Source organism: Somniosus microcephalus, chromosome 11, assembly GCF_052327205.1.
Source record: "Somniosus microcephalus isolate GS21.2 chromosome 11, FLI_Smic_1.0, whole genome shotgun sequence".
Classification (NCBI taxonomy): domain Eukaryota; kingdom Metazoa; phylum Chordata; class Chondrichthyes; order Squaliformes; family Somniosidae; genus Somniosus; species Somniosus microcephalus.
Genome location: NC_140997.1, coordinates 236200202 through 236212728, shown reverse-complemented (window position 1 = coordinate 236212728; position 12527 = coordinate 236200202). Strand labels below are relative to the sequence as shown.

At 48.0% G+C, this 12527-nt stretch overlaps 1 protein-coding gene across 6 annotated transcripts in view; it reads right to left on the bottom strand.

The window, feature by feature from the left end:
• The window catches only part of usp19 (ubiquitin specific peptidase 19), a 182276-nt gene that overhangs the window by 132232 nt on the left and 37517 nt on the right, over window positions 1-12527 (bottom strand). For all 6 annotated transcript variants that reach the window (XM_086002169.1, XM_086002172.1, XM_086002171.1 and 3 more), the window contains one exon: window positions 4538-4666. In XM_086002169.1, the coding sequence (XP_085858295.1) occupies window positions 4538-4666 (129 nt within the window). The remainder of the gene's footprint in view (window positions 1-4537; window positions 4667-12527) is intronic.

Here is a 12527-nt window from a genome sequence, read left to right as displayed (position 1 = left end):
CAAGTGCTCATCTAAATGCTTCTTGAATGTTGTGAGGGTTCCTGCCTCTACCACCCTTTCAGGCAGTGAGTTCCAGACTCCAACCACCCTCTGGGTGAAAAAGTTTTTCCTCAAATCCCCTCTAAACCTCCTGCCCCTTACCTTGAATCTATGCCCCCTTGTTATTGACCCCTCTACTAAGGGGAAAAGTTCCTTTCTATCTACGCCCCTCATAATTTTGTACACCTCAATCAGGTCCCCCCTCAGCCTTCTCTGCTCCAAGGAAAACAACCCCAGCCTGTCCAGTCTCTCTTCATAGCTGAAGTGCTCCAGTCCAGGTAACATCCTGGTGAATCTCCTCTGCACCCTCTCCAATGCAATCACATCCTTCCTATAGTGTGGCGACTAGAACTGCACACAGTATTCAAGCTGTGGCCTAACTAGCGTTTTGTACAGCTCCATCATAACCTCCCTGCTCTTATATTCTATGCCTCGGCTAATGAAGGCAAGTATCCCATATGCCTTTTTAACCACCTTATCTACCTGTCCTGCTGCCTTCAGGGATCTATGTACATGCACACCAAGGTCCCTCTGATCCTCTGTCCTTCCTGGGGTCCTAACATTCATTGTGTATTCCCTTGCCTTGTTAGTCCTCCCAAAATGCATCACCTCTCACTTTTCAGGGTTAAATTTCATTTGCCACTGTTCTGCCCATCTGACCAACCCGTCTATAGCATCCTGTAGCTTGAGGCATCCCTCCTCGCTATTTACCACTCCACCAATTTTCATGTAATCTGCGAACTTACTGATCATACTTCCTACATTCATATCTAAATCATTAATGTACACTACAAGCAGCAAGGGACCCAGCACCGATCCCTGCGGTACACCACTGGACACAGGCTTCCAGTCACAAAAACAACCTTCGACCATCACCCTCTGCCTCCTGCCACTAAGCCAATTTTGGATCCAATGTGCCAAATTGCCCTGGATCCCATGGGCTCTTACCTTCTTGACCAGTCTCTCATGCGGGACTTTGTCAAAAGCCTTACTGAAGTCCATGTAGACTACATCAACTGCACTACTCTCATCCACACACCTAGTCACCCCTTCGAAAAATTCAATCAAATTGGTTAGACATGATCTCCCCCTGACAAAGCCATGCTGACTATCCTTGATTAATCCCTGCATCTCCAAGTGGAGACTAATTCTGTCCCTCAGAATTTTTTCCAATAATTTCCCTACCACTGATGTTAGGCTCACTGGCCTGTAATTCCCTGGTTTATTCCTAGTAACCTTCTTGAATAATGGTACTACGTTAGCTGTTCTCCAGTCCTCTGGCACATCCCTTGTGGCCAGAGAGGTTCTGAAAATTTGTGTCAGAGCCCCTGCAATCTCCTCCCTTGCCTCACACAGCAGCCTGGGATACATCTCGTCTGGGCCTGGGGATTTATCCACTTTTTAGCCCGCTAGTGCCTCTGATCTCTCAATACTAATTTGTTCAAGTATATCACAATCCCCCTGCCTGATTTCTATGCCTACATCGTCCTTCTCTGCCTGCTCCCCATAACCCTTCACTCCCTTATCTTGCAAAAATCTGTATCTCCACCTTAAATGTATTTAAATGGCCCAACTTCCACAGCTCTCTGATGCAGAGAATTTCACAGATTTATGACCCTCAGAAGAAATTCCTCCTCATCTCAGTTCTAAAATGGCGACCCTTTATTCTAAAACTGTGCACCCGAGTTCTCGATTTCCCCACGAGGGGAAACATCCTCTCTGCATCTACCTTGTCGAGCCCCCTCAGTATCTTATATGTTTCAATAAGATCACCTCTCATTCTTCTAAATTCCAATGTGTATGGGCCCAGCCTGCTCAATCTTTCCTCATAAGTCAACCCCATCTCTGGAAGTAACCTAGTGAATCATCTCTGAACTGCCTCCAATGCAAGTACATCCTTCCTTAAATAAGGAGACCAAAACTGTCCGCAGTACTCCAGGAGTGGTCTCACCAACGCCCTGTACAGTTGTAGCAGGACTTCCCTGCTTTTATACTCCAACCCCTTTGAAATAAAAGCCTTTGATTACTTGCTGTACCTGCATGCTAACTTTTTGTGTTTCATGCACAAGGACCCCCCAGGTCCCTCTGAACTGTAGCATTTTGTAATCTCTCTCCATTTAAATAATTTGCTTTTTTATTTTTCCTCCCAAAGTGGATAACCTCGCACTTTCCCACATTATACTCCATCTGCCAAATGTTTGCCCACTCACTTAGCCTGTCTATATCCCTTTGCAGGTTCTTCGAGTCCTCTGCACAACTTGCTTTCCCACCCATCTTTGCATCATCCACAAACTTGGCTACATTAATGACTTGGATGAAGGGACCAAGTGTAATGTAGATTGTAAATAGTTGAGGCCCCAGCACTGATCCCTGTGGCACCCCACTAGTTACAGTTTGCCACCCAGAAAATGGCCCATTTATCCCGACTCTCTGCTTTCTGTTAGTTAACCAATTCTCTATCCATGCTAATATATTACCCCCAATTCCGTGAGCTCTTATCTTATGCAGTAACCTTTTATGTGGCACCTTATCGAATGCCTTCTGGAAATCCAAACACACCACATCCACTGGTTCACCTTTGTCCACCCTGCTCGTTACATCCTCAAAGAACTCCAGCAAATTTGTTAAACATGATTTCCCTTTCATAAAACCATGCTGACTCTGACTGCATTATGATTTTCCAAATGCCCTGCTACTGCTTCCTTAATGAAAGACTCCAGCATTTTCCCAACGACAGATGTTAGGCTAACTGGTCTATAATTTCCTACTTTCTGTCTCCCTCCTTTCTTAAATAGGGGTTTTCCAATCCACTGGGACCTCTCCAGAGTCCAGGGAATTTTGGTATATTGCAACCAATGCATCCACTATCTCTGCAGCCACTTCTTTTAAGACCCTGGGATGCAGGCCATCTGGTCCAGGGGATTTGTCATCTTTTAGGTAGAGGCGCAGAGGGGTTTAGGGAGGGAATTCCAGAGCTTAGGGCCCTGACAGCTGAAGGCACGGCCACCAATGGTAGAGTGATTAAAATTGGGGATGTGCAAGAGGCCAGACTTGGAGGAGTGCAGAGATCTCGGAGGATTGCAGGGCTGGAGGAGGTTACAGAGATAGGGAGGGGCGAGGCCATGGATAGATTTTAAAACAAGGATGAGAATTTTAAAATTGAGGCATCGCCAGAATGGGAGCCAATGCAAGTCAGTGAGCACAGGCGTGATGGGTGAACAGGAATTGGTGAGAGTTTTGGATGAGCTGAAGTTTATGTAGGGTGGAAGATGGGTACACAAAGTATCAATTGTGGGGGGCAGGCTGGATGGACCAGAGGGTCTTTTCCTGTCCATCATTGTTCGTATGTTTGTAATAGTTAACAGGTTATCGTGCTGCATGCATTCTGCACAGCAGCTTTGGGTACACATTAAATGCTTCCACTGGAGCCAGGCACTCCATGCCTTTTTATGCTGCATAACTGATGATTACTTTAATCCTTTACACCTTCCTGGAATGAGTTGTGGCAGATGCTCCACAAAAATTACATGGTTACATCATTGATTCCACCCTCGAGCTCCTGGTACATCAGTAAAACGCACCATTTGCTTGAAAAACAAAGACTTCTTTTAGAAAAACTTCTAACAGGGAAACTGTAACCTATTATTTCAGTATCTTCTGATACTTACACACGCTGAACTCAGGAAGTTCAGAGTACAAAAAGACAGCAAGAAAGAGTGAGAAAAGATACCAATATTCACAAATCAGTCACAAGCCACCACCTTTTTGTGAACTAGTATTTAATACCTTGAAGGTGAAAATCTGAAATTGTTAAAACTGGCAGAGAGGATGGGAGGAGTCACTGATGTAGGTGGGGGGGCAACTGGACAAGGGGAAAGAAGAGCATGAAGACAAGAGGGAATTAGTTCATTGGGAATGGAAAACAAAACAAATCAAGTCCACTAGAACAGTCCCACCTTGTGTATCTTGGGGAGGAAGTAAAAATGAGCTGTAGGCAGTTTTGGGAACTAGGGGGAATCTCAGATCAGTCACAGTCTGGGAATTAATGGCTTGGTGTTTGGTAGTAGGGTCATAGTTCAGAGGGAGGTTAGGAGCAGTCAGAATAGGCAACGGCCTCTGGAAGATACAGGTTCATCCACCATACAACAGCACCTCCTGAGCGGTTTGACAACAATGTCAGGGTTAGAACAGAGAGAACAGATGCTTTAGGTTTAGAGGTAGATGGGTGTGGAGAAAACGAGTGTCGATATCATGGCGGCAATCCATGACAAAAAGATTAAGAGAAAGCAAGAGGCCAGAGGCTGGGGTCGGGGAGGGTGGTGAAGGCTGGAGACAGGATAAAGGGGAGTCAGAGGCACAAGGAGGGTCAATATTGTACAGAGGGGAAGGCAGCGGAAGAGCTCGGCATCATACACCTGAAATCATGTCCTGGACACTACTCCTCTCAGATCAATTCAGATCAGCCACAATTTCCCGGGCATGTATTGCCCGCTCTCACCTGGTAGGGTAACCACACAGTCTGTGTCTGTGAAAGCTGCATCAACCTCGTCAACTTTCAGGCTCTCCTCTCCAGGCTTTAGCTTCACTATAATCTCATCTGCATTCTGCTTCCAGTCCACAAACAGGTCTGCAGGGAGAAGCACAGTTATAGTTAAAATGGTACACACCAAAACAGCTGCAGCCTGTCCATTACTCTGAAGTACAGTAGTCCCTTAAAAATGGACAGGTTTACAAATACATTAAATAGTAGGCTGGGGAATGTCATCGCAACATGTTTAAACACCAACACTGACCAATAATGACCAGGCTTACACTTGCATTTTATACCAATCAATGTACTGTAATGGAAAGGAAGCTCGTGAGCCAGTTCAAGGAAAGGCTAAACCCTCCAGATTAGTATTATTCTGAACTGGAAATCTGTAGGCAAAATCTGAATCAGTCCCAACTAAAATTACCAAGAGGATATGCTTCCACTTAATTCATATTGCATTGCAAAATGGGCAATTTGCAGCAAATTGTACAAACGGAGTCAGGAGCAACAAGTGATAAATTAGTGAAGTACGGGAGGGGGGAAGTAGGCTGGTTCTGCTATAAATAAAGGAAACATTTGTAAACTTTACGGTTCCACAATTTTGAAACAACCGAAACAGAAAATGGAAATTGCCGTTTGTTGCCAAACTCCAGCTGGTAACGGGAGCCCACATGTCTGCAAACACAGGAGTCGTCGTCGTCAATCTGGGTGAAGGAGCTTGTTGCTGGGTGCTAATCAAATTGCTGGTGCTCTGAAGGAAAAACAGTATTTGATACTTAAACTGCAGCTCCACTCTGGTCTGAACTGCTAGCAAGAGTTGTTGAAGTATCTGCGCTTAACCCTATGGAGATTCGTGTGAAGTAGTGGAAGGATTTGCAGGCTGATCAACAGTCTGGCATTGTTGCCGATTGTATATATTCACACTCTTCCCCTGTAGGACAGTCTCCACTCACCAGTCTCCACTCGCCGGGACTGTCTGGAGCGGGGTTCAAACCCGGGACCTTCTGACTGAGGCAGGAACGTTACCAGTGAGACAAAGACTGGCTCTGCTACCAAGAGTTAAAAGTATGCAGGTTTACAGATGAGTTCACTACATCTTAAATAGCTACACCATCAAGGAAGCTTTTGCTAAAAGCAGTATAGGTTGCACGTAGATTAAAAGTAATGGCCCAGAAATTCGGGTCTCCACGGGTGAGTACGCGCTGGGTACTCACCCGTAGGCCCAATGGAAGTGCCGGTTTCCTGCATGCACTGCGCATGCACGGGAAACCGGCACTTCCGTTCCCCTGAACAAAGGGGTTCAGAAGTCGAACGCGTGCGCGGGAGAGGCTACGTGTGCTCATCGAACTTACGGTTGTTTTTTTTTTTTTTTTTAAATACAGGTTTTCCCGGGAGGGTAAGTCTCCAGAATTTACACATTTAAAAAGCAGGCGCAAGGCCTGCTTTTTACAAGGTAAGTGGTGAATTAATTAAAATTAAAACATTTTTTCCACAGGTTTATTATTTTTAAATACTTTAAAGAAAGGTAAGTTTATTTTTAGCCCCGTTAAAAAATAATTTTATTTTCTTCAAAAAATTTAAATTGTTTAAAATAGTTATTTCATGTAATTTATAATTTAAAAAATGTGATGTTTTTAAAAAATTTATTTGAAGATTCAGTGACGTTTTGGGGCCCGTAGTATTTCTAAGTTTTGACAGCTCTTCCTGTCAAACTTATGAATGGGCATTTCCCTGCTCCGATTGGCTCCCCATGGCCCACGTGATCCCAGGGGATGCATCGAACTAACTGCGCCCCTGGGATACGCAAGCACTGCGCGCCGGCAGCTGGAGCAGGCCCAGGATCGGAATCCCACAGCACAATGGCCGGCACACAAGGTAAGTGCAGGTCGGAGGGCTTGCACGCGGGAAGCCCCCCCGACCCGAATTTCTGGGCCATTAAGTGGACAAGATGTGGTTTCAGTGGGCAGTAGGTGTCAACAGCAAACACTGAGTGGAGCAGAAAGATCACCCAATGTAAGTTACAGTCCCTCGCTTAGCACTGCCTATACCACGTGAGGCCTCGGTCTCTGTACGCATCATCTCCCATGTAAATTCATCAAAGACCGAGTGGAAGACTAGTACAACGCACGACAATGATTCTGAATGGTCTCTCTCTCTGGGTTTGGTACGACAAGCATTGTGCTGCTAGTTCCATGCTGCAGTTCTGATGGACGGTCATTGACCGGAAATGTTAATTCGGATTCTCTCTTGCTCCACAGATGCTGCCTGACCTGTTGGACATTTCCAAAATGTTCTGTTTTTGTACTAGTTTAATGCGGTTTCTTTCTGCTTCTGTGTAACGTCTTGCATGTAAATAAATTAGACTTACATTTAGCCTCAGAATTTTGGCCCAACAATGCGTCATTTCCTGCCTTTCAGAGTAGAAAGCAGAAGATAATGGGTGTCCCAAGTAGTCTCTGATGTGACATATTATAGTTAACGGTTAATTGTTCGCGTCATGAGACACTATTCTACTCCTGGCACACACAAGGACACAGGTTTCAGTTCATAGACTCGCTCTGCTTATAGAAACTGCCTTGCCTGCTAGGAGCACTAGTAAAAAATAATGGAACAAAGTCTGATCCTTAACCAGGAGTTGAGAGCAACTTTTTCACCCAAAGGGAAGAGAGATCTGAAAATGACAGAGTGGGGAGGATAAATGCATTCACACAGCAATTGGATAAGTTTCCAAAGAGAGATGGGATTGAGGAATATGGTCAGAAGGCAGGGTTCATCTATTTAAAAAAGGACAAGCTTGTTTTGGCCAAAGAACAATTTACTAGCCTCAGAAGTCTAAAAAAAAGGGTTTGCAAGAGAATGCAGTAAATGGCTGACCTCCAGAAAATAGCAGCAAAGTTTCAGACGTTAGGCGATTTCAATGTTTCGTTAAAGAGGAGGTGTGCAGTTAAATAATTCAGCTCAGTGAGTTCCATAAAGATCAAGATAAGATAATAAGGGAGGACAATGACTCTCAACGTGAAATCAACTAGACTCTACACCTTTTGACTGTTAAATCTCATCAGGCCATAGCTCGATCTGTGAAACAGAAACAAAATAGGAATTTCCCTGGATCCAAGTCAAATGTTTTTACAAATCCAAATTTAGATAAGAAATTCTGAGGAACTGGCTCCCTTACAGAATTGGGCCAGTTTGATGCCAGCACCAGCACAGTGCTCACGGAGTTTAAAAGCAGCCATGCTGTGAACAGCACTAAATATTCCTGTGGTTTTAGAAAAAGACTTGCATTTCTATAGCGCCTTTCATGACCTCAGGACGACCAAAAGCGTTTTTACAGCTGATGAAGTACTTTCTGAAGTGTAGTCACTGTTGTAATATAGGAAATGCAGCAGCCAATTTGTGCACAGCAAGCTCCCACAAACAGCAATGCAATAATGACCAGATAATCTGTTTAGTGATGTTGGTTGAGGGATAAATATTAACCCCAGGACACCGGGGAGAACTCCCCTGTTCTTCAAAATAGTGACCACGGGATCTTTTAAGTCCACCTGAGGGGGCAGACGGGCCCTCGGTTTAACGTCTCATCCGAAAGACGGCACTCCGACAGTGCAGCACTCCCTCAGCACCGCACTGGAGTGTCAGCGTAGATTTTGTGCTCGAGTGTCTAGAGCAGACTTGAACCCACAACCTTCTGACTCACAGGTGAGGGTGCGACCCACTGAGTCACAGCCGACACAAAGGAATTAGAACAGCTCGTTGAAGAAAGCAGAATCAACCTCCAGTTCCTTCACAAAGAGAAGTTTGTTTTCTTTTTTTTTATAAATAAAAGAGTGCAGCCCAACATTGCTCCACCCAGACACAGAGGAAGATGCACACATTTTACAATAAGCAGTGGATCTCTCCGGCCTGTACTCGCACAGACTCACTGCGACAGTGTGCTGGAGGGATTGGGAGGAACCAAGAACAAACAAAGTAACATTTAAATAAACACATCTGGAGTACTGTACACAGTTCTGGGCACCGCACCTTGGCAAGGATATATTGGCCTAGATTTGTGTGCTCAAGTCCCTGGAGCGGGACTGGAACCCACAACCTTCTGACTCAGAGGCGAGTGCGCTACCCACTGAGCCATGGCCGACAGGCTTACGGGATGGTTTTATGAGGTTAAGATTTTGAAAGCAATTGATAGGGTAGATAGAGAAACTATTTCCGCTGATGGGAGAGTCTAGGACAAGTGGACATAACCTCTCCTGGCTCTGATTTTAAGGTTAAGAAACACTTCACACAAAGGGTGGTAGAAATGTTGAATTCTCTCCCACAAAAAGCAGTAGATGCGAGTTCAATTAATACTTTTAAATCTAAGATCGATAGATTTTTGCTAGCCAAGGGTACTAAGGGACAAGGTGGCTGGATGGAGTTAAGATCGCCATGGAATGGCAGAACAGGCTCGAGGGGCTGAATGGCCTCCTCCTGTTCATATTTTCCTTTCATGACCTCAGGATGTCCCAGAGCACTTTACAGCTAATGAAGTGCTTTTGAAATGTAGTCACTGTTGTAATGTAGGACACGTGGCAGCCAAATTGTACACAGCAAGATCCCAATGAGTCCATTACAGCGCCGCATCCTTAAAATGCAGCTAAATCACGGTGTGCTGGGTATTTAGATACTGCTGCTCAAAATCAAATTATTAATTGGCAGCTAATTCGAGTTAGCCTAATACTGGGGTAAATTATATCAATTCGCTTTTGCAGCCCAATGATGCGCTATCAATTACTCATAAAAGACTGAGAGTTAGAAGAGTAACTAAAGGCTTTTATTAACAACAGAATGGAGGTCTGCCTCGCGTGGTCGACCGGTCCAGGATACAAAGGGCTGGGGAGCAGTCACCTTTATACTAGGACCTGTGGGAGGAGTCAGCCGAGGCATGTCCAGGCATGTACACAGTGGAATACAAACAGTGGTTTACCACATTCACCCCTTGTTTAAAATTGAGTCCGGCGGGGTGAAGTGTATTAGAAGTTAGTGTATTGGAGTCTCTCCGGAGGTCTTGTCTGCCGCTGTGATCGGCGTGGCGACGGCAGGGGTAGTGAAGCTTCCGGCGTCGAGTCCTGCGTAGGCTGTGGCACAGGCGTGTCGTCCTCGTAGATGTCGAGCGGGTCGCGGGGCCCAGGCCTGCCGTCTGCTGGGGCTGGATATCGAATCGTGGGGGGGGGGGGGGGGGGGGGGGGGGTGGTAGTGGGTTACTGCGGCCCCCGAGGGTGCAAGGTCTCTTATGGAGACTGTGTCCTCCCGCCCGTCCGGGTATGCGATGTAAGCATACTGCGGGTTGGCGTGGAGGAGGTCGACCCTCTCGACCAGGGGGTCCGTTTTATGGGTCCTCACGTGTCTTCTCAGTAGGACCGGCCCTGGGGACGTCAGCCATGGCGGTAGCGATGTCCCCGATGTGGACTTCCGTGGGAAGACAAACATTTTCTCATGAGGGGTGGCGTTAGTGGCAGTGCAGAGCAGTGACCGAATAGAGTGGAGCGCATCGGGGAGCACATCCTGCCAGCGGGAGGTTGGAAGGCCCCTAGACTTTAAGGCTAGCAGGACGGCCTTCCAAACTGTCGCATTTTCTCTTTCCACCTGTCCGTTCCCCCGGGGGTTGTAACTGGTGGTCCTGCTTGTGGCAATACCCCTAGTTAGCAGGTACTGACGGAGTTCGTCGCTCATAAACGATGAGCCCCGGTCGCTATGGATATAGCTGGGGAAACCGAACAGGGTGAAGAGGTTGTTCAGACATTTAATGACCGTGGCACTGGTCATGTCCGGGCAGGGGAAGGCGAACGGGAAACGGGAGTACTCATCAATAATATTGAGGAAGTACACATTGCGGTCGGAGGAGGGGAGAGGCCCTTTAAAATCAACGCTCAGGCGCTCGAAGGGGCGAGTGGCTTTTATCAGGTGGGCCCTGTCTGGTCTATAAAAGTGCAGTTTGCACTCAGCGCAGACTTGGCAGTTCCTGGTCATGGTCCTGACCTCCTCAATAGAGTAAGGCAGGTTGCGGGCCTTGATGAGGTGGAAGAACCTGGTGACCCCCGGGTGGCAGAGGTCATTGTGGAGGGCCCGCAGTCTATCGATCTGCGCGCTGGCGCAGGTGCCACGCGATAGCGCATCCGGGGGTTCATTTAGCTTCCCGGGCCGGTACAAGATCTCGTAGTTGTAGGTGGAAAGTTCGATTCTCCACCTCAAGATCTTGTCATTTTTGATTTTGCCCCTCTGCTTGTTGTTAAACATAAAAGCAACTGAACGCTGGTCAGTGAGCAGGGTAAATCGTTTTCCGGCCAGGTAGTGCCTCCAATGACGCACAGCCTCCACAATCACCTGGGCCTCCTTCTCAACAGCGGAGTGTCTGGTCTCCGGGCCTTGGAGGGTTCGTGAAAAGGCCACGGGTCTCCCCGCCTGATTGAGGGTAGCGGCCAGGGCAAAGTCGGACGCGTCGCTTTCCACCTGGAAGGGGATGGATTCGTCCACTGCGTGCATGGTGGCTTTGGCAATGTCCTCCTTGATACGGTGGAAGGCTAAGCGGGCCTCTGCCGTCAAGGGAAAAGAGGTGGACTTGATCAGCGGATGGGCCTTGTCCGCATAGTAGGGGACCCACTGGGCATAATAGGAGAAAAACCCTAGGCACCTCTTCAGGGCCTTGAGGCAGTGGGGCAGTGGAAGTTCCATAAGGGGACGCATCCGGTCGGGGTCGGGGCCGATGACTCCGTGTTCCACAACACAGCCAAGGATGGCGAGGCGGTTTGTGCGGAATATGCACTTCTCCTTGTTATATGTCAGGTTTAGGAGTTGGGCGGTGCGGAGAAATTTTTCGAGGTTTGCGTCATGGTCCTGCAAGTCACGGCCGCAGATGGTCACATTGTCCAGATATGGGAAAGTGGCCTGCAACGCATTTTGATCTACCATCCGGTCCATCTCCCTTTGGAAGACAGAGACCCCATTGGTGACGCCAAAGGGAACCCTAAGGAAGTGATAGAGGCGGCCGTTTGCCTCAAAGGCAGTGTACTGGCGGTCCTCAGGGCGGATGGGGAGCTGGTGGTACGCTGATTTCAGGTCAATGGTCGAGAAGACGCGGTACTGCGCGATCTGGTTGACCATATCAGCTATACGGGGGAGTGGGTAGGCGTCCAGCAGGGTGTAGCGATTTATTGTCTGGCTGTAGTCGATGACCAGGCGCTGCTTCTCGCCGGTCTTAACGACCACAACCTGGGCTCGCCAGGGGCTGGTGCTGCCCTCAATAATCCCTTCTTTCAGGAGCCGCTCCACTTCGGTTTTAATGAAAACCCTGTCCCCGGCACTGTATCGCCTGCTCTTTGTGGCGATGGGCTTACAGTCGGGGGTGAGGTTAGCAAACAGTGGGGGGGGGGGGGGGGGTGACTTTGAGTGTGGAGAGGTTGCACCTGGTGCGCGGCGGGCAATTTGGAAGCTGCTGGCTGCGGACTGTGAGTGGGGGTAGGGGTCCACCGTACGCCATCGTAACACTTTTAAGGTGGCACTGAAAATCTAACCCCAGCAGGACGGCAGCGCAGAGGTCGGGCAGGACCAGAAGTTTAAAATGATCGTACACGGTCCCATCTACTACGAGTGTCACCACGCAGTAGCCGCCGATGTCCGCCGACTGGGACTCGGAGGCCATAGAAATCCGCTGTTGCGCAGGCAGGGCTGGGAGAGAGCAACGCCGCACCGTGTCGGGGTGGATGAAGCTCTCCGTGCTCCCAGAGTCAAAAAGGCAGATTGTATCGTGACCATTTACCTTAATGTCCATTGTGGAACTGGCCAGTTGGTGCGGTCTCGCTTGGTCCAGTGTAACGGATGCCAGCGTAGGGGTCGGTGTGTCGCTGCGGGTATCAGATGAGGCGGTGTCGGGGGCCTGCTGCGGCCCGGCTGTCGTCCAAGATGGCGGCGTCCATGATCCCCA